Source organism: Eleutherodactylus coqui, chromosome 1 (assembly GCF_035609145.1).
Source record: "Eleutherodactylus coqui strain aEleCoq1 chromosome 1, aEleCoq1.hap1, whole genome shotgun sequence".
NCBI classification, from domain to species: Eukaryota; Metazoa; Chordata; class Amphibia; order Anura; family Eleutherodactylidae; genus Eleutherodactylus; species Eleutherodactylus coqui.
Window position 1 is genome coordinate 489877803 of NC_089837.1, and position 19157 is coordinate 489896959.

The following is a 19157-nucleotide window of genomic DNA, read 5'->3' on the forward strand; positions in this document are numbered from 1 at the left end:
GATAATGGCAAATAAGGTTTAATTACCACTGATAAATGTAATATTATGCACGGGGAAAGGGAAAGACATGTCACCATTTAACACTAAATGGGAAACCACTGAGGAATACTGACATGGAAAAGGGCTGGGGGTTTTAGTTAACTATAAACTTAACTGCAACCAGTGTCAGGCAGCTGTTGCCAAGCCAAATAGGATCATGGGGTGAATCAAAAGAGGTCTTGGGGCACATGATGAGGACATTGTTTTTCCTCTTTACAAGTCACTGGTCAGACCACACATGGAATATTGTGGGCAGTTTTGGGGACCGGTACTCATGAAGGACATATTAGAGCTTGAGCAGATTGAAAGGCGGGCAACTAGTTAATAAATAGAATTGGCGGACTACAATACCCAGAAAGGTTATCAAAATTAGGGTTATTCAGTTTAGAAAAAAGACGGCTGAAGGTCATGGTGGAGAACTCACTAAAAGAAAACAAGAGGGGCCTGGACGCCTTTCCTGAGTACAACAATATTACATGTCATATCACTGTTTACTTCAGAAGGGTCAGTGATCCGGGGATGTATTCAAATTGCCAGTTGAGAAGAATTTTTTCCCCCTAAAATGAGGAAAATTGGCTTTTGCTTCATGGGTTATTTTTGCTGTCCTCTGGATCAAGTCTTTTTTTAGCCTTACACACATAATGTGTTATGCTTAGGCCTTTAACTTGGCCATTCCGAAAAACAATTCATCTTCTTTTACTTTAGTTGATTCACGGTACTTATGTGCTTTGGGTCATGGTCTTGTTACATCACTCAACATCTCTTCAGCTTGACGTCATGGACAGCTGGAATTCATTGTCCCCTCAATGATTAGTAAGGCATCCAGACCCTGCGGCACCTTCACAGTTGGGATGAGGTTTTTGGTGTTGTTGTGCTGTGTTCATTTTTGCTCATTGCATAATGTTCTGCATTTGTGCTAAAAAGGTTGCATTCTGCAACCCCTCATTAACATAAGAAGATGCCAGTCTTATAAATGACACACGGTAGATAGGGTGCCCTGTTACAGATTTTGCTTTGGGGTCCAGGAGTTTTTAAGTTATACTTTTGGTGATTGAGGTATAAACAGTTTGACATACGAGTGGGTATACAAAAGAAACAGGAATCTTCTTCTGGTGGACGGGGTGTTACTAGTATAGACTTCTGTTACTATGTGAATGTCTGCGGACCCCTTCTGAGGCGGTATGCCAGCTGATGTTGTTGACAAACATATTTGGCTCCAGTTGCTCAGTTTTTAACTTATTTTATGATGGCTGATCTATATGGGCAACGTACAGATGTGCTCAAGGCACTCGTAGAAAAAAAGTTGCACATAGCGAGATAGGGTGAATATGTTTAAAATGCTTAACGCTCATCACTGTGTGAGCAGGTGCATTGTCATGATGGAAGAACCAGTCATCTGTTTGCCCATACAGCACTGAGTGATAAGCAATGTTTGACAGAAAAACTGCATGACACCTTCGCCTCACCATCCGTAGTCACCCGATCTCGCTCTGTGCAACTTTTTTTTTTTTTATAAGCGCTATGTTCAATTATAATCTAGGCTATAACCTGATCTCCAACCTTCTCAGCAATGTAGTTTAAAAAAAAAAAGCAAGGATATTCGGCCTGGAGAGGAAGGGGAAGTGCAGAGAAATGGAAGTCCGTACACTTGTGAACAGTGACAGTACAAGCAGGCCTATCAGAGCCAGAGAAGAATTACTGAAGCATCCAGGGTGCAGAATTAAAAGCACGGAAAAAGAAAACACAGCCTTGTGGTTACGGTGCGTAGTATCGTCCGGGGAGTGTAGGAGCCCCTGGCCACAAGTAGAGAATAAAGGAGGTCTGAGACAGACAATCAACAGCAGTACCATTGGGAGAGACAGACAAATCACCAACCTGTAGCAGACACCCCCAGAAAAGGGTACCTGGTGTATGTCAAAGCTGAATTACAAAAGAAGGATTGTTCTTAATGTTGTAGAAAGGCAGAGAGACTGATCTAGTGTTGTACTTCATTTGCATTTAGAAATTGCCTTCAGAGCCTGGTACAATTTCCACAGTTTGAGCTATATCCCAAAGTTTCTTAAGTGAAGTGAGAGAAAATGAAATTTTCCAGTCTGTGTCTGACTGTCATCATTGACCTGCACCTTACACAATATTCACTTGAAAAGGGCTACGCTGCATTACCAATCACATCCCACGGACAGGAGCGTAGCCATTTCTGGTAAAAAGAAATAGCTAATCCTTTTTCATCTAGTCTGATACAATCCCTTTGATCAAACTATATAAGGTAACCTTTGGGGTGGAGGAAGATGCTGTATTCATCTGAGGCAGCTAAAGCAGAAGTCAAAACGTTGACTTCCTTCCTTATTCATTGTTCGGAAGCCATGTACGTAGGCGTCTGCAACTATATTTACACCGCTACGCTATTAGTTTTATTACATAAAACCTATTCTTAGTAACACAGACTTTTGTCTTATGATGATTTCATCGATAGACATGAGATCATCAGAGCGTTAGATGGGTTGAAGGAAATTGATTCATGCCTTTCTTGACCCTGTTAATGTGTGACTTCTAACGGATTTCAATTTATTTTGCACTAACATACAAAGTTTTGTGTTTTAAAGACCTATATAAGCAGCATGTGAAAATCTGTATACCCAATACAATAGTCTAATTCAACCAAGTCTTCTCAAACTTGTGCTTCAGGCGTATCTCCAGCCAAATCATGGTGATTCCTGCTCCCCTAGTCAATGCAACATTGATATTTTTGTAAACAAGTGTTGCGGTACCACAATGACATTGGATTATAGTCTTTATCTTGGTATCGGTGGAGGGATTGGTTACAACAGAACTATGGATGGGTCTTCCTTGAGGCTAGTGAGGGGATCCATGATGTACAATGATGAGGAACAGCCTCTCAGAACTTGGCATTGGGATGACTCTGCCCCTGTGGCCATTCTGGCCTGTGCAGATTCAGTTGCCCCATTCTCAGCTTTAGAGCTGGATACTTTGTGTGGAACCCCCCCATCATAGGGTAATTGTGGAAACATGTGGGATGGCTTCTTGCAAATAAAGTCTACTTCAGTATTGATCACACTTTTTTTTGCAGTTCTCCCTTCTTTGGCGGCCGCGAGGTATATTCTGACAGGCACTTTAATGCAGTATTCATAGCAGTCACTCATCTCATGGTTTTTCTCTCCTCTCTCACTCAGCCATCTCTCCTTCTACAGCTGACCTCTCACAGACCCTGTGGGGACCCTTATTATGCATACACCTGGCCACAGAATGTCTCTCTCTTCTCTGAATGCCTGAATGCAGGGGCACTTATCATCTTTCCGCTAGGCCTCTCTCATGGAGCCCTGTTTCATACTCCATTCTGTATAGGCCTCTCACTTTCTCAGACATTCATGGGAGCAGGAGCGTCCTCTTAAATACCTTGCTGTGTGCAAATGGCCAGGACACAGGGTGCATTCAACATGTACACAAATATATATATATATATATATATATATATATATATATATATATATATATATATATACACACACACACACACACACAAATAAAATGTGCATTGAATTCCACATGCCCCACTCCTGCCTCTTCTGCCACAAGAAGAAAGTTGTATCTTCCTGTTCCTATGTAAACTTCCGGTCAAAAGTTTTTGAACACCTTAATTTTTCCAATTCTTATTGATATTTACAGTTTAATGTCCCAAATAAGTTAAGATAAATAAAAATAATGGGTTAACTTTGTTTCACCAAATTATATCTAGATTTTTGATTCCTCAAAGTAGCCTCCTCCATCTAATATAACAGTTTTACACATTCGAGGCATTCGTTCTACAATTGCATTCAGATATTGTTCAGAAATGTCTTCCTTACATTGTTGTAGAAGTTTCCAAAAATGTGCTGCACTTGTAGGTTGCTTTGCTTTCGGCCTTCTGTACAGTTCCTCCCAAACAAGCTCAATAGGGTTTAAGTCTGGAGACTGAGCAAGTCATTCAATTCTTTGAGGCCTACCGGCTTCTTCTTGTCTTCTTTGGTAGTTCTGACATAACCTAGAAGTATGGTTTGAATCATTGTATTGCTGTAATATGAACCCCTGACCAAGTAGGTGTACACCAGAGGGTATTGTGTGGCATATCAAAATAATGTAGTAGCCCTCTTTGTCCAGTGTGCCAGTCAACTTGTGCAAGTTGCCAAGTCTGGATCCAGCAAAAGAGCCCCAGACAATCCCAAATCCTCCTTCATTTTTAACAGTCAGTGTCACTCACTCGGGAACTATACTTTCACCCTATCAATGGCGTACAAAAACCCTGTGTGATGCACTAAACGTGTCACGTTTTGATGCATTAGTCCTGATCACATAAACTGTTGACTCTAAAAAATTATTTAGTAGCTTTTGGTCTGCCAGATCTCTTCCTGTAAGAGTATCCTCCAGTGACCAAGTACCTTTTGATGGTATAGCGAACTGTACTGACTGCCATCTTGGCAATTTCTCTGTAGGACAGACCTACACTTATAGGTTTGTCTATCTTTGGTTAATTGCCTTTTTCTTGCCTTTATGATAGCAATGTGTTCTGCCCTGTAGAGGAAAACTATCCAAATCCTACGCTAGAGGGTGTTATAATGCAGTCTGTTGAACACTGGTTATATAGAATCAGGAGGTTTGAAAGTAATCTACAAAAGTTGAGACACCTGAAGGAATAGTTTGCATCCAACGTCAAACCATAACTTGCTTTCTGCACTGCAGAGCTGTCCAGGGCAGTAGGTCTGTATTGCTGACTCCAGAGCACTTATGCTACACCTCATCAAGAACTGTTCTTTGGAGCCAATCTTAGTAGTGGCAGAATCAAGTATGGGAGGATAAAATACTGGGAACTTTAAAAAAAACCCTCTGGTTCTGTCCCAAGACTGGAGGGAAAGGATATTATTACCTGCGCTTGTTTTTCTCTGCTGTACATACGATCTGCCAATTCTGGTCCTTGTTTTTGGCTGTGCAAGATGGCTGCTTCAACCTTTCTATCTAGCTAATGCACACTGTGCACTTATTTCTGATTGACCGTCGCTGATCATGTGAGCAACACTGGCCAGTCAGAGAACAGGTATAGTGCATTGGTAACCTAACACTTCCAATGCACTAGGAGGATTACGTAGTCTGAGGATTGCATTGGCCAGTGGATTGAATAGATGGCTGGGAAGAATAATTGTAAGTAATACACCCCCTAACCAGGGACAGGATTTTGTCCCAAGAATGGAGAGTAATTTCAAAGAAAATTGGATGTTCACATTAGAAGTTGAAAACATAGATGAATGTTCTGCATATCTGCAAAATAAAGAAATAACATAAAAATATTATAAATTTATATTACAAAGACTGCAGCATATAGCAGGAAGTCAACTTCTCAAAGCGAACCGATACAAACATGTGGTGTGGCTGAGTCACACAATGCATCCTTTTGACTATATGAGTCATGGGACTTTTTTCCTTCCCTCTAGAAATCAATGCTACTGCATTGTTCAGATGTTACAAGACAATTTCTATTGACTTCTATGACTCTGCAACTTTTTGCCAACATATCAATTCAGTAAGTCACAGATTTCGAAGGACAGTAGATTTAATCAACCTTACAGTTTCCGTCCCAAGAGCGGTGGGGACATATTACCTGCCGTTGTTCTTCTCTGCTGTCCCTTGGATTCACTGGTTCTGGGTCCCTTTTTTGGCGATCCAAGATGGCCAACACAATCTTCAGACTAAACAATCCCCACAGTGCATTAATAGTGTTAGACTACCAAGAGCAGAACACAGTATGCATTAGGTAGTTAGAAAACTACTGCAACAATCTTAGATGGCCAAAAATGGGGCCTGGAACCAGAGGCGTAACTTGAAGCTTCTGGGCCCCCATGCAAAACCTGCAACAGGGCCCCCAACTATAATGCTTTATTCATAGTACTGGGCTCCCTATATGGAGAAGAGAGGCCTTATGGGCCCCCCAAGGCTCTTGGGCCCAGGTGCAACCGCATCCCCTGCACCCTCTACAGTTACGCCCTTGCCTGGAACTATGGAAGGTGGCAGAGAAGAACAACTGTCCTCTGGTCCTGGTCTAGCGGGGTATCACTACACTACCCATTTATAATGTAAAGTTTCACTATTGTTGTATTGAGTTCTGTAAAAGAGATGGTAGTATTGCTTTAAATCTGGTGAACGTAAAGCAGTGCTGTGCTATGTCTGCTCATGATTCTCACAAGACCCGAGGGAAGGAAATAAAAAAGTGAGTTTTTCACGGGCCTGCGTGCACAGTGCTAGAGAGCCTTGGAGGTTCACAGATCTTCTGTCCAAAACATTGGACAGAGAGAGACTCGATGCATAAATCTGTTGGTAGGAGAGTGTTGGCTATCCTGCTATACAGCTTCGCTGGCCAGGGGGCGCTGTTGGATTCTAGAAACAGACTATGCATTCATGCAGCTCTGCTTCACTCTCTGCTGGCATCTTACGTTATGCAAGTAACTTTCATTTATTAAAGTTGAGTTTGCAAGCATTGAATTAGGCATAATGGGGTCAAGACCTATCACCTCTCCTCTATACGTTCCACATGTAGGTAACCCCTGTGACTGTGAGTTTGCCAGCTGACATCCATTTGTACACTTTCACAATGCCCTGAGATCCCACATCTCATGCTCCTTCCCACTTGTGCTTCAATGGGACAGAATTTTAGGGGTCGCTTTAATGTAGACACCACAAGTCATCTTTGTAGAAGAGGTCTATGAAGATCATGGACTGACTATTCTTTTTACTATACCAGTCCATTTGTGAGTGTTGGCTATAAAATTTGAGTGCAACAATTTGATCACATCTACATTATAATCAATTATTCTACAATTTATAGGAAATAATCTTTTTATCCTCTTGTTAATTGTAGGAATATCTTGACAAATATTACACTAGTGAAGGACGGTCGAATATGGCTGAAATGGTGACAGGTGATACGTCATATGCACGGAAAATAAAGAAAATGCAAGAGTTCTTTGGTCTAAAGGTTACTGGAAAACTTGATTATTCGACCATGGCTCTGATGAATAAACCACGCTGTGGCATGCCAGATGTGGCCAATTACCATGTCTTCCCAGGAGAACCAAAGTGGAAAAAGTCTATATTAACTTACAGGTGACTATTTTAAGTGAGTGCAAACTTGAAAACTGTTCATACTGGACAATGCAGTTCAATATCCATGGTCATTTATTGTAACATGATTAACTTATAAAATCTTGGTTCGGTTCCTTAAAAATTCTGTGACATGAGTTCTTAAACTAGGCTTTAAATAATCTGCAGATGTTAGTTTCATCCTTTGGGCAAATCCATAAACACCAACACTTACGTCCAAATACCTGCTGCCGATACAATCCAAGTTCCACCATCAGCAAATCATAGCATGATACACTGTCTAGGCAGGAAAAATAGTACATCCATCTCTCCTGCCTATCAACAACTCTAGCCTGTCTATGGGAGTGTCATGTACTTTCAATACTATGAGCAAAGCTGAAAAACAGATATGGAGGTCGAGTACAGGGACAGACTAAATGATACATAAAACTCAGGGAATAACAGAGATGCAAAGGGTGAGAAATGATATAATAGACAGTATCAGAAACAAGGCCTAGCAATCCCCTATATCTGCCCTAACTGGTTCTACTTATAAAGTGTAGCACCCGCCCCGAAAAAGGCAACCCCACAGCTGAAACATAGCTAGATTCTTTAACTGTCCTTTGATGTTATATGGGGGAGTACAGAGGTATACATAAAGGGTGAAAGAGAGAAAAACTAGCATGGGGAAAATTGGTTTCTACCTTATTGGGGTTTTTTGTCTTCCTCTGGATCAACACTTGGGGGAAATAGGCTAAACTGGATGGACATATGTATTTCTTTGGCTTTACATATTATGTTACTATGTTAGTAAACAAACCAAGGACAGAGTGTGCAAGAAAGAGAAATAGTTACTTAGGCAAACTGACAATAGAAGTCTGAAATCCCAAAATGAAGAACAGAAGGCACTCAGTAGTACTTTGAAGTTCTATGGCAAAATTGCAGCTGAACCCAGAGCAGGAACCAGTATACAAATGTAAAGCACAAGTGTAACCAAAGCCTCACTTAGACTCAAATACAAGAGCATCACTGACATTCTCTGCTCAGATGAGCCAGAATAAATACCTGAGGCAAATTACTGATAGGCTGACTGGGATGAAAAACATCAAGTCAGCCAATTAGCTCAAAGACAGAAGGGATATGTTTCTCCTTTGGTGTCCAGCACCGAATGAAATCGCTCATGTACCGGCAGGCACATCACATGGTTCAACGCTGATGTTGTGATGTCATACCAAACCCATGCCTACACCCAGAATGTGTAATACTATAGGCTGGTACTCTGTGCTCCTTGTTATGGTCATTATGTTGTTGCAGAACTTTGGGCCATAGTAGGATTCTGTAGTCATCTGGTGGTCCAGGGTGAAACTCCAAGCAACACTGGCAGCCAACAGACACACAAAGTTGTTAAAATGTTCAACATTTTTATAAATGATCTGGAGGGCGGAATTGATGGGAAACTGATCAAATTTGCTGACAACACAAAGCTAGGAGGGATAGCTAACATTTGGGAAGAGAAAGAGAGTATTCAAAAAGATCTAGAAAAGCTTGCACAGTGGGCGGTGACTAACAGAATGGTATTTAACAAGGAGAAATGTAAGGTCCTAAATCTGGGCAAGAAAAATGAAAAAAGCACATACAGAATGCGAGGAATTGGGTTGAGCAGCAGCACATGTGAAAAAGACTTGGGTATACTAATAAATCATAGACTGAACATGAGTCAGCAATGTGATGCAGCAGCCAAAAAGGCAAACACAATTCTGGGATGTATTACGAGAAACATAGAGTCTAGACCACGAGAGGTAATTATCCCCTCTATTCTTCCTTAGTCAGACTTCATCTGGAATACTGTGTCCAGTTCTGGGCACCCCACTTTAAAAAAGACATAGACAAACTGGAGCATGTTCAGAAAATGAGTTACCAAGATGGTGAACGGTCTGCAAATCATGTCCTATAAGGAACACTTAAAGGATCTGGGAATGTTTAGCTTGTAAAAAAAAGAAGGGTGAGGGGAGACTTAAAGGGGTTGTCCGGCCACACAGGGTAAAAATTTTTATAACGCTGCTGCTTTCCTTTCAGTAAGGATAGTAACAGACAGCATACAGGGGCTCAAACCGGCAGGCAGATCAACTGCAATGTCAGTTTCTTACCTTAGATTCTGATCTTCACTGCAGCTTTCAAAGATGGCGCCTCTGTGCTGCCTTCCCACAATGCTCTGCGCTCTCCCTCTTCTGTGTGCGAGCGCCCGATGGTAGTAAGAGGCATGAAAAGGCAGGATTTCCCTCAGCTCACGTCCTAGCCCCGCCCACGACACACCCACCTCTATTGAACTGCTCTGCAGTCTCTCCCCGCCCAGGCCCCGCCCCCTGCTAAAGTAAAGTAAAACATTTCCCCACACACACATGCCCTCATAGTGCCCCTCTCACAATGACCCCCCCCTACTTCTGTCAGCCGGGTCCCTGCAAACATACACACATCACTGCACCCCCCCCCCCTTGCACACATCCATCCATCCATCTCTCCCTCTCCACCCCCCCCCCTTCCCCCGGGACTTCTGACAGCCGGTCTCCAGACACCACGAACACACACACACATCACTGCACCCCCCCCCCCCCTGCACACATCCATCCATCTCTCCCTCTCCACACACCCCCCTTCCCCCGGGACTTCTGACAGCCGGTCTCCAGACACCATGAACACACACACACATCACTGCACCCCCCCCCCTGCACACATCCATCCATCCATCTCTCCCTCTGCACACACCCCCCCGCGAGAGCCCGCCCCTCCACTCATTCTTACCTTGGAGATGAAGAGCCAGCAGCCACGCCTCCCCTGAGCTTCCCAGCGGCTGAAGTTCTTCTGCACATGCGCAGGGCTGTGCTGGAGAAGCTTGTCCCCGTCGTCCCGACAAGAAGAGGACAAGAGACTTGTCGGAACCCATGGCAACCGAGGAGCAACACGGGGGGGGGGGCAGCCAAGAGGTAAGTGAATAACTTCTGTTTGCCTAATTTACAATGCACAATGTATATTACAAAGTGCATTGTATTGGGCAAACAAAAGTAATGAGACCTAATGTTTATGGCCGGACAACCCCTTTAATAGCTGTCTACAAATATCTGAAGGGCTGTCACAGTGCAGAGGGATCAGCCCTATTCTCATTTGCACAAGGAAAGACCAGAAGCAATAGGATGAAACTGAAAGGGAGGAGATACAAATTAGATATTAGAAAAAACTTTCTGACAGTGAGGGTGATCAATGAGTGGAACAGGTTACCACGGGAGGTGGTGAGTTCTCCATCAATGGAAATGTTCAAACAAAGGCTGGACAAACATCTGTCTGGGATGATTTAGTGAATCCTGCCCTGAGCGGGGGTTTGGACCCGATGACCCTGGAGCTCCCTTCCAACTCAACCATTCTATGATATATTTTTCCGACTAATCCCAATTGGTTGTAAGCCTCCATGTCTCTAGGAGACTTCTGTTTACTGTACATCTACTGACAGTTTAGACTCATATTTGTAAACAAGAATTTGTGCAAAAATGATCTTGCAATGGCTGCAATTGGCATTTTGCAACTGATCAGTTTGTGCACATAGTTCTTAAACATAACCCGCAAAAAGGAACTGATTTTCTGTGGAAATATGTTTCTATATGAAATACAGGAATCAACAGAGCAAACTGTACCGTGAGGAAATTTCTCTAAAACATACTAAGCCTGTTTTGTTTAAAATGAGGGCTGACCATCCGTTGGGTTTGCTGAGTATTAAATACTAGTTTTTTCTTAGGATTGAGAAGTATACAACCAGCATGAACAAGCTAGAAGTGGACAGAGCCATAGATATGGGTCTAAAAGCTTGGGGCGATGCTGCACCTTTAACCTTTGTGAAAACAAACCAAGGAGAAGCGGACATTATGATTTCCTTTGAGTCCGGAGGTATTGCAGATATTATGGTTCCACATGTTGTGTGCTGATTGGTTGTAACAATGTCTGAACATTTTATAATTGTCCACAACAAATTACATGGAGGCCAAAATAAAAGTTACACAGTACAATGTCGAATTGAGATCAAATTTTAAAGCTATGGATATCTTAGGGAGTAATTTTTTTCACCTAAATACATGTATTTTGAGCTGAAGATCATTTTTTAATCGGTTTGATTAAAACTTTTACACTGTTTGTTTTCTGCAGCCTCTATGTATCCCTGTATATAGACACTGCAGTCTAAATCTCAATAGATCAGTCAGTGAAGCAGGACTGATGGCTTAGTTTCCGTCTGCTCTCTCTTCTCTGAAACCTTCCTATCAGCTTATTTATGACCATGACAATGTTTCTTTGTTGGGGACATACATTAGCTGATAAAAAGTGCAAAAGAAAGAGCTAAGAGCTGAAAGTTAAGGGCTCTTTTACACACAAAGATAATCTTTCAAACGACTGAAAGATTGAAAGATTTAGCAATCTATTTGCATAAAGTGTTAATGGCCAGTAACACTTAATCATCTTCAATTACATGTAAAAAGGGCCTACAAGAGTTGTTTGCAGAGCCCAGCATGTGTTTAAACACACACCAAGCAGTGCAAACAGCTGCCAGCACAGTCCTTTGTTCTCCTCATGGCTGCCGGAAGATTGCATTGTTCTCCTCCTGGCTAGTGTAAACATGCCATGGGGAGAACATTGTGCAGTCTATTGAAAGATAAATGTGTTTGCTTTATCTTTTAGTGGCTGAATGATGGATTTTAAGTTAACTGAAAATCATTGTTCAAACAAAAAGTGCACAATGACCGCTTTTACATGTAACGATTATCACTAGAGATGAGCGAATGTACTCGGATAGGCACTACTCGTCCGAGTAATGTGCCTTATCCGAGTACCTCCCCGCTCGTGCTGAAAGGTTCGGGAGCTGCCGCTGCTGACAGGTGAGTCGCAGCGGGGAGCGGGGCAGAGCGGGCGGGAGAGAAGGAGAGAAAGATCTCCCCTCCTTTCCTCCCCGCTCTCCCCTGCAGCTCCCCGCTCCGTGCCGCCACCCGAACCTTTCAGCACGAGCGGGGAGGTACTCGGATAAGGCACATTACTCGGACGAGTAGTGCCTATCCGAGTACGTTCGCTCATCTCTAATTATCACTCATTTTCGGACGTTTGAATAAATTTTGAGCAACAATTATTGCGTGTAAAAGGGCCTTAAAGGGAATCTAAACAAATAGCATTTAGTGTAAATACCCCGGTTGAATGACAAATGACAATTTATTCGCTCCTCGTTTGTCATTCAGTGTTCGGATGCAGAAAACTGAACAAGGGATTGACCTGCGTAAACAGGCAGTCATTCACTTATGAACAACTCCCTGTTTACTATGAGTGGAGGCGGGTGAGTCGGAACAATTCCTGGCCTGTTCCACTTCCATTCACTGAGCGATGCTCGTTCCTGGCCCTAAGCCATCAGTCCAGCCTCACTGACAGATCTCCTATTGAGATTTAGACTGCAGTTTCTCTATACAGTGATATATAGAAGCTGCAAGAGACAAACACTGCAAATTATTTTATTAAACCGTATTGCAAAACTAATTGTCAGACCCCCAAAGGTGTCCATAGTTCTTAAAGTCATTGCCTGCGACAAGTTTTTTTCATTTCTAAAGGTAGCATACGTTATAAAATAAAAAGGTGTACTCACTGGTTTGATCCTCCGTCACTGCAGCACCACTACTCCTATCCTCCCCTTTGGGCCCTGTTTACATGACAGCAGCAATGACGTGCCCATATACCGTACACACATGACAGATGCAGCTAATCATTGTCCTCAGCATGCAATAGTACACGTAGTATTCATATCCCATTGCAATTGTGATCTGAAGCTAAATTCTTCACCCGTCACAAAGTTTTAAGGCCCATTTAGACCCAACAATTCTCGCTCAAAAATCGCTCAAAGCTGTCTTTTGAGCGAGAATCGTTCTCTTTCAGCAAGCTGAAAGAAAAAGACCAGTCTTATCAGGACTTCCTGCTGAGTTCTCAGCGGGATACAGCTAATACTATTGTTTCAGCTGGTATCCCACTCAGAGAACACAGTCGGAGTATGAAGAAGACAGCAGTCCAGCTGTGTTCTGCATACTCTGCACGGAGCGGCCCCGCAGTGCTTTTCGAGGAAGGGCTTTAAATATAAGCCCCTCCCTGGAGATCATCCCTATCAAGTGTAAAAAATAAAAATATATATATACTCAACTCTCCGCCGCTGCCGGGGCTCGGCCGCGTGCACCCGGGTCTTCTCCTTGCACTGCTCTGAAGTTCTTTAATCAGGCTGAAAGAGCGTATCTGATTGGCTGAGCACTCAGCGAATCACAGGCAGCACTCAGCCATTTAATGAATGACAGCTAAGCTCTGCCTGTGATTGGTCACAGCACTCAGCCAATCACAGGCAGTGCTCGCCCATTCATTGAATTCAATGCATGGCCGAGCGCTGCCTGTGGTTGGCTGAGCGCTCAGCCAATCAGATACAGCTCTTTCAGCAGGCGGGGTTCTCCTCACTGTGGGCTTACTGCACTCCCACAGTGAGAAGGAGAACAAGTGGAGCGAAGGTCAGACAAGAGCATTGGCACTTCATTTAATTTTCATGTGACTGACGGAGATAGCCGAGCTTTAACTGATTGAATATTTCCATCAGCCTCATTGAAATGAATGGAGTGCCAACCACACATGCTTGGCCAGCGCTCCATTCAATGTGAAGTCACTGCAGGTGGGAGAAACATCCCCACAGCGATGAGAAGAGGGAGACTCAAGACCCCCATTCTCAAGATCAGTTGGGCGGGGGGGTCTCAACACAAGACCTGGTACAAGACCTTTAAGACAACATTCTTAATATTCAGATTAATGTCTTAAACTTTTAAGATGTTGACTGTAGTTCATTATGTTCTATGGAACCAATACCACAGTGGATAGGATTCTGCCGTCTTAAACTACTGATTAATTGTAATATTGCTTTATTCAGATCATGGAGACTCGTATCCGTTTGATGGACCTCGGGGTACTTTGGCTCATGCATTTGCACCAGGTGAAGGTCTAGGAGGAGATACCCACTTTGACAATGCTGAAAGGTGGACAACAGGATCAAATGGTAATGATATGACTTGCAATTGAATATCACTAAATGTTGTGTACTAGATATTAGTAAGGTAAGCTTTCGTCTTCTTTTAGGATTTAACCTCTTCACGGTAGCTGCTCATGAATTTGGGCATGCCTTAGGACTTGGACATTCCAGTGACCCATCAGCTTTGATGTATCCAACATACAAATATCAGCATCCGATAGGATTCAACCTACCCAAGGATGATGTAAAAGGGATACAATCACTATATGGTACAGTAACAGTTAGTTTATAGTACATGAGATTATACCCCTAATTGGAGGTCCCATTATAGGGGCCTTGTGGTTTCAAGTTTCGCCTCTGAATAAAAATTCTGATAGCTCAACATTGTTGGAACCTATGTACAGTACATAAGCTTGTTCTTCTATTTGATAGAGGACCCTATGATTTCTAAGTATGCCCAGGCACCATATTGCCAAGAATGATCAATTTTATTCTTTACATTTTCTGTTTGTTTCAGGGACCAAACAGTCGGGGCAAAAAACTCCTGTAATACCTCAGGCACCGAATCCAAGTCATTGTGATCCAAATCTTTCTTTTGATGCTGTTACAGCTATAGGGAATGAACTCCTATTTTTCAAAGACAGGTGAATATAATTTATCTGTGCCAAGTTATAAAGTTATTACTAGAGATGAGCGAACACCAAAATGCTCGGGTGTTCGTTATTCGAAACGAACTTCCCGCGATGTTCGAGGGTTCGTTTCGAATAACGAACCCCATTGAAGTCAATGGGCGACCAGAGCATTTTTGTATTTCGCCGATGCTCGCTAAGGTTTTCATGTGTGAAAATCTGGGCAATTCAACAAAGTGATGGGAACGACACAGCAACGGATAGGGCAGGCGAGGGGCTACATGTTGGGCTGCATCTCAAGTTCACAGGTCCCACTATTAAGCCACAATACCGGCAAGAGTGCCCCCCCCCCCCTCCCAACAACTTTTACTTCTGAAAAGCCCTCATTAGCATGGCATACCTTAGCTAAGCACCACACTAGCTACAACAAAGCACAATCACTGCCTGCATGACACTCCACTGACACTTCTCCTGGGTTACATGCTGACCAACCGCCCCCCCTCCCCCCCACAGCGCACACCAAAGTGTCCCTGCGCAGCCTTCAGCTGCCCTCATGCCACACCACCCTCATGTCTATTTAGAAGTGCGTCTGCCATGAGGAGGGACCGCAGGCACACACTGCAGAGGGTTGGCACGGCTAGGCAGCGACCCTCTTTAAAAGGGGCGGGGCGATAGCCCACAATGCTGTACAGAAGCAATGAGAAATATAATCCTGTGCCACCGCCATCAGGAGCTGCACACGTGGGCATAGCAATGGGGAACCTATGTGCCACACACTATTCATTCTGTCAAGGTGTCTGCATGCCCCAGTCAGACTGGTAATATGTACCTTAACAGTAACTGCGTTGGTGGTAATGTGGTGGTGACTGCGGACCTAGTAGCGCGGTTTTATTTTGTTGGTTTTCGGAATGTGGCCAGGATTAAGTGGGCCGTGGCGGGGGGATGGTGGGGGGGCTCTCTTGTAGTGTCGGTAAAGGTGAAATTCTTGGACTGCCACCAGACGAACCAATGCAAAGGCATTTGCCAAGAATGTTTTCCCTGTTGGAGGAGGAGGGGGATGTTTTTGAGGCACTACGTGTCCTCTCCACGTGTCCGTGGTTATATGCACCTTAACAGTAACCGCGTTGGTGGGAAATGGCCTCGCCGCCATCATGTCTTTGTGAAGCCTCTGTTTCCACACCCCAGAGACATACCATTAGCAGCGGTATAGGCAGAGCCCATAATTCGTAACATTTCAGCCGTAGCATTAGGACAGGCCCCACTAACATATCACTAGCAGCATTATAGGAGGAGTGCAGTCTTCGTTCCATGTCAGCAATAGTAGCACTCAAGACAGGCCCCAGTAACAATTCCGAAGCAGCAGTATAGCGGGAGCGCAGTCTTCGTTCCATGTCAGCAATAGTAGCACTCAAGACAGGCCCCAGTAACAATTCCGAAGCAGCAGTATAGCGGGAGCGCAGTCTTCGTTCCATGTCAGCAATAGTAGCACTCAAGACAGGCCCCAGTAACAATTCTGAAGCAGCAGTATAGTGGGAGCGCAGTCTTAGTTCCATTTCAGTAGCCTTAGTATAGCCAAGGCCCAAGTTACATTTATGTAGCTAAAGTGTAGGCCAACCCCACACACCTTTCTGTACCATGAGTGCAGGCGAAGAACATACAAATTGCTATGATTACACTGTAGGTGAGGGCCCCAAAAAATTGGTGTACCAACAGTACTAATGTACCTCAGTAAACATTGGCCATGCCCAACCAAGATGGCAGGTGAAACCCATTAATCGCTTTGGTTAATGTGGCTTAAGTGGTAACTAGGCCTGGAGGCAGCCCAGTTTAACGAAAAATTGGTTCAAGTTAAAGTTTCAACGCTTTTAAGAGCATTGAAACATATAAAAATTGTTTAGAAAAATTATATGAGTGAGCCTTGTGGCCCTAAGAAAAATTGCCCGTTCAGCGTGATTACGTGAGGTTTCAGGAGGAGGAGCAGGAGGAGGAGGAGGAATATTAGACACAGATTGATGAAGCAGAAATGTCCCCGTTTTGGATGGTGAGAGAGAACGTAGCTTCCATCCGCGGGTGCAGCCTACGTATTGCTTACGTATCGCTGCTGTCCGCTGGTGGAGCAGAGAAGTCTGGGGAAATCCAGGCTTTGTTCATCTTGATGAGTGTTAGCCTGTCGGCACTGTCGGTTGACAAGCGGCTACGCTTATCTGTGATGATTCCCCCAGCCGCACTAAACACCCTCTCCGACAAGACGCTAGCCGCAGGACAAGCAAGCACCTCCAGGGCATACAGCGCTAGTTCAGGCCACGTGTCCAGCTTCGACACCCAGTAGTTGTAGGTGGCAGAGGCGTCACGGAGGACGGTCGTGCGATCGGCTATGTACTCCCTCACCATCCTTTTACAGTGCTCCCGCCGACTCAGCCTTGACTGGGGAGCGGTGACACAGTCTTGGTGGGGAGCCATAAAGCTGTCCAGGCCCTTAAAGACTGTTGCACTGCCTGGGATGTACATGCTGCTCGATCTCCGCACCTCCCCTGCTACCTTGCCCTCGGTACTGCGCCTTCTGCCACTAGCGCTGTCGGCTGGGAATTTTACCATCAGCTTGTCCGCAAGGGTCCTGTGGTATAGCAACACTCTCGAACCCCTTTCCTCTTCGGGAATCAGAGTGGGCAGGTTCTCCTTATAGCGTGGGTCGAGCAGTGTGTACACCCAGTAATCCGTTGTGGCCAGAATGCGTGCAACGCGAGGGTCACGAGAAAGGCATCCTAACATGAAGTCAGCCATGTGTGCCAGGGTACCTGTACGCAACACATGGCTGTCTTCACTAGGAAGATCACTTTCAGGATCCTCCTCCTCCTCCTCCTCCTCCTCCTCAGGCCATACACGCTGAAAGGATGACAGGCAATCAGCCGGTGTACCGTCAGCAGCGGGCCAAGGTGTCTCTTCCGCCTCCTCCTCATCCTCCTCATGCTCCTCCTCCTCCTCCTGTACGCGCTGAGAAATAGACAGGAGGGTGCTCTGACTATCCAGCGACATACTGTCCTCCCCCGGCTCTGTTTCCGAGCGCAAAGCAGCTGCCTTTATGCTTTGCAGGGAATTTCTCAAGATGCATAGCAGAGGAATGGTGACGCTAATGATTGCAGCATCGCCGCTCACCACCTGGGTAGACTCCTCAAAATTACCAAGGACATGGCAGATGTCTGCCAACCAGGCCCACTCTTCTGAAAAGAATTGAGGAGGCTGACTCCCACTGTGCCGCCCATGTTGGAGTTGGAATTCGACTATAGCTCTACGCTGTTCATAGAGCCTGGCCAACATGTGGAGCGTAGAGTTCCACCGTGTGGGCACGTCGCACAGCAGTCGGTGCACTGGCAGATTAAAGCGATGTTGCAGGGTGCGCAGGGTGGCAGCGTCCGTGTCTGACTTGCGGAAATGTGCGCAGAGCCGGCGAGCCTTTACGAGCAGGTCTGACAAGCGTCGGTAGCTTTTCAGAAAGCGCTGAACCACCAAATTAAAGACGTGGGCCAGGCATGGCATGTGCGTGAGGCTGCCGAGCTGCAGAGCCGCCACCAGGTTACGGCCGTTGTCACACACGACCATGCCCGGTTGGAGGCTCAGCGGCGCAAGCCAGCGGTCGGTCTGCTGTGTCAGACCCTGCAGCAGTTCGTGGACCGTGTGCCTCTTATCTCCTAAGCTGAGTAGTTTCAGCACGGCCTGCTGACGCTTGCCCACCGCTGTGCTGCCACACCGCGCGACACCGACTGCTGGCGACATGCTGCTGCTAACACATCTTGATTGCGAGACAGAGGAGGAGGAGGAGGAGGAGGGTGCTTTAGTGGAGGAAGCATACACCTCCGCAGATACCACCACCGAGCTGGGGACCGCAATTCTGGGGGTGGGTAGGACGTGAGCGGTCCCGGGCTCTGACTCTGTCCCAGCCTCCACTGAATTCACCCAATGTGCCGTCAGGGAGATGTAGTGGCCCTGCCCGCCTGTGCTTGTCCACGTGTCCGTTGTTAAGTGGACCGTGGCAGTAACCGCGTTGGTGAGGGCGCGTACAATGTTGCGGGAGACGTGGTCGTGCAGGGCTGGGACGGCACATCGGGAAAAGTAGTGGCGACTGGGAACTGAGTAGCGCGGGGCCGCCGCCTCCATGATACTTTTGAAGGACTCCGTTTCCACAACCCTATACGGCAGCATCTCAAGGCTGATGAATTTTGCTATGCGGACGGTTAACGTTTGAGCGTGCGGGTGCGTGGCGGCGTACTTGCGCTTGCGCTCCAACAGTTGCGCAAGCGACA

At 45.2% G+C, this 19157-nt stretch overlaps 1 protein-coding gene across 1 annotated transcript in view; it reads left to right on the forward strand.

Moving 5' to 3' along the window:
- MMP20 (matrix metallopeptidase 20) overlaps positions 1-19157 on the forward strand; it is a 40981-nt gene that overhangs the window by 4390 nt on the left and 17434 nt on the right. The window contains exons 5-9 of the mRNA XM_066589011.1: positions 6941-7185; positions 10946-11094; positions 14132-14257; positions 14338-14499; positions 14748-14874. Of these exons, the coding sequence (XP_066445108.1) occupies positions 6941-7185; positions 10946-11094; positions 14132-14257; positions 14338-14499; positions 14748-14874 (809 nt within the window). The remainder of the gene's footprint in view (positions 1-6940; positions 7186-10945; positions 11095-14131; positions 14258-14337; positions 14500-14747; positions 14875-19157) is intronic.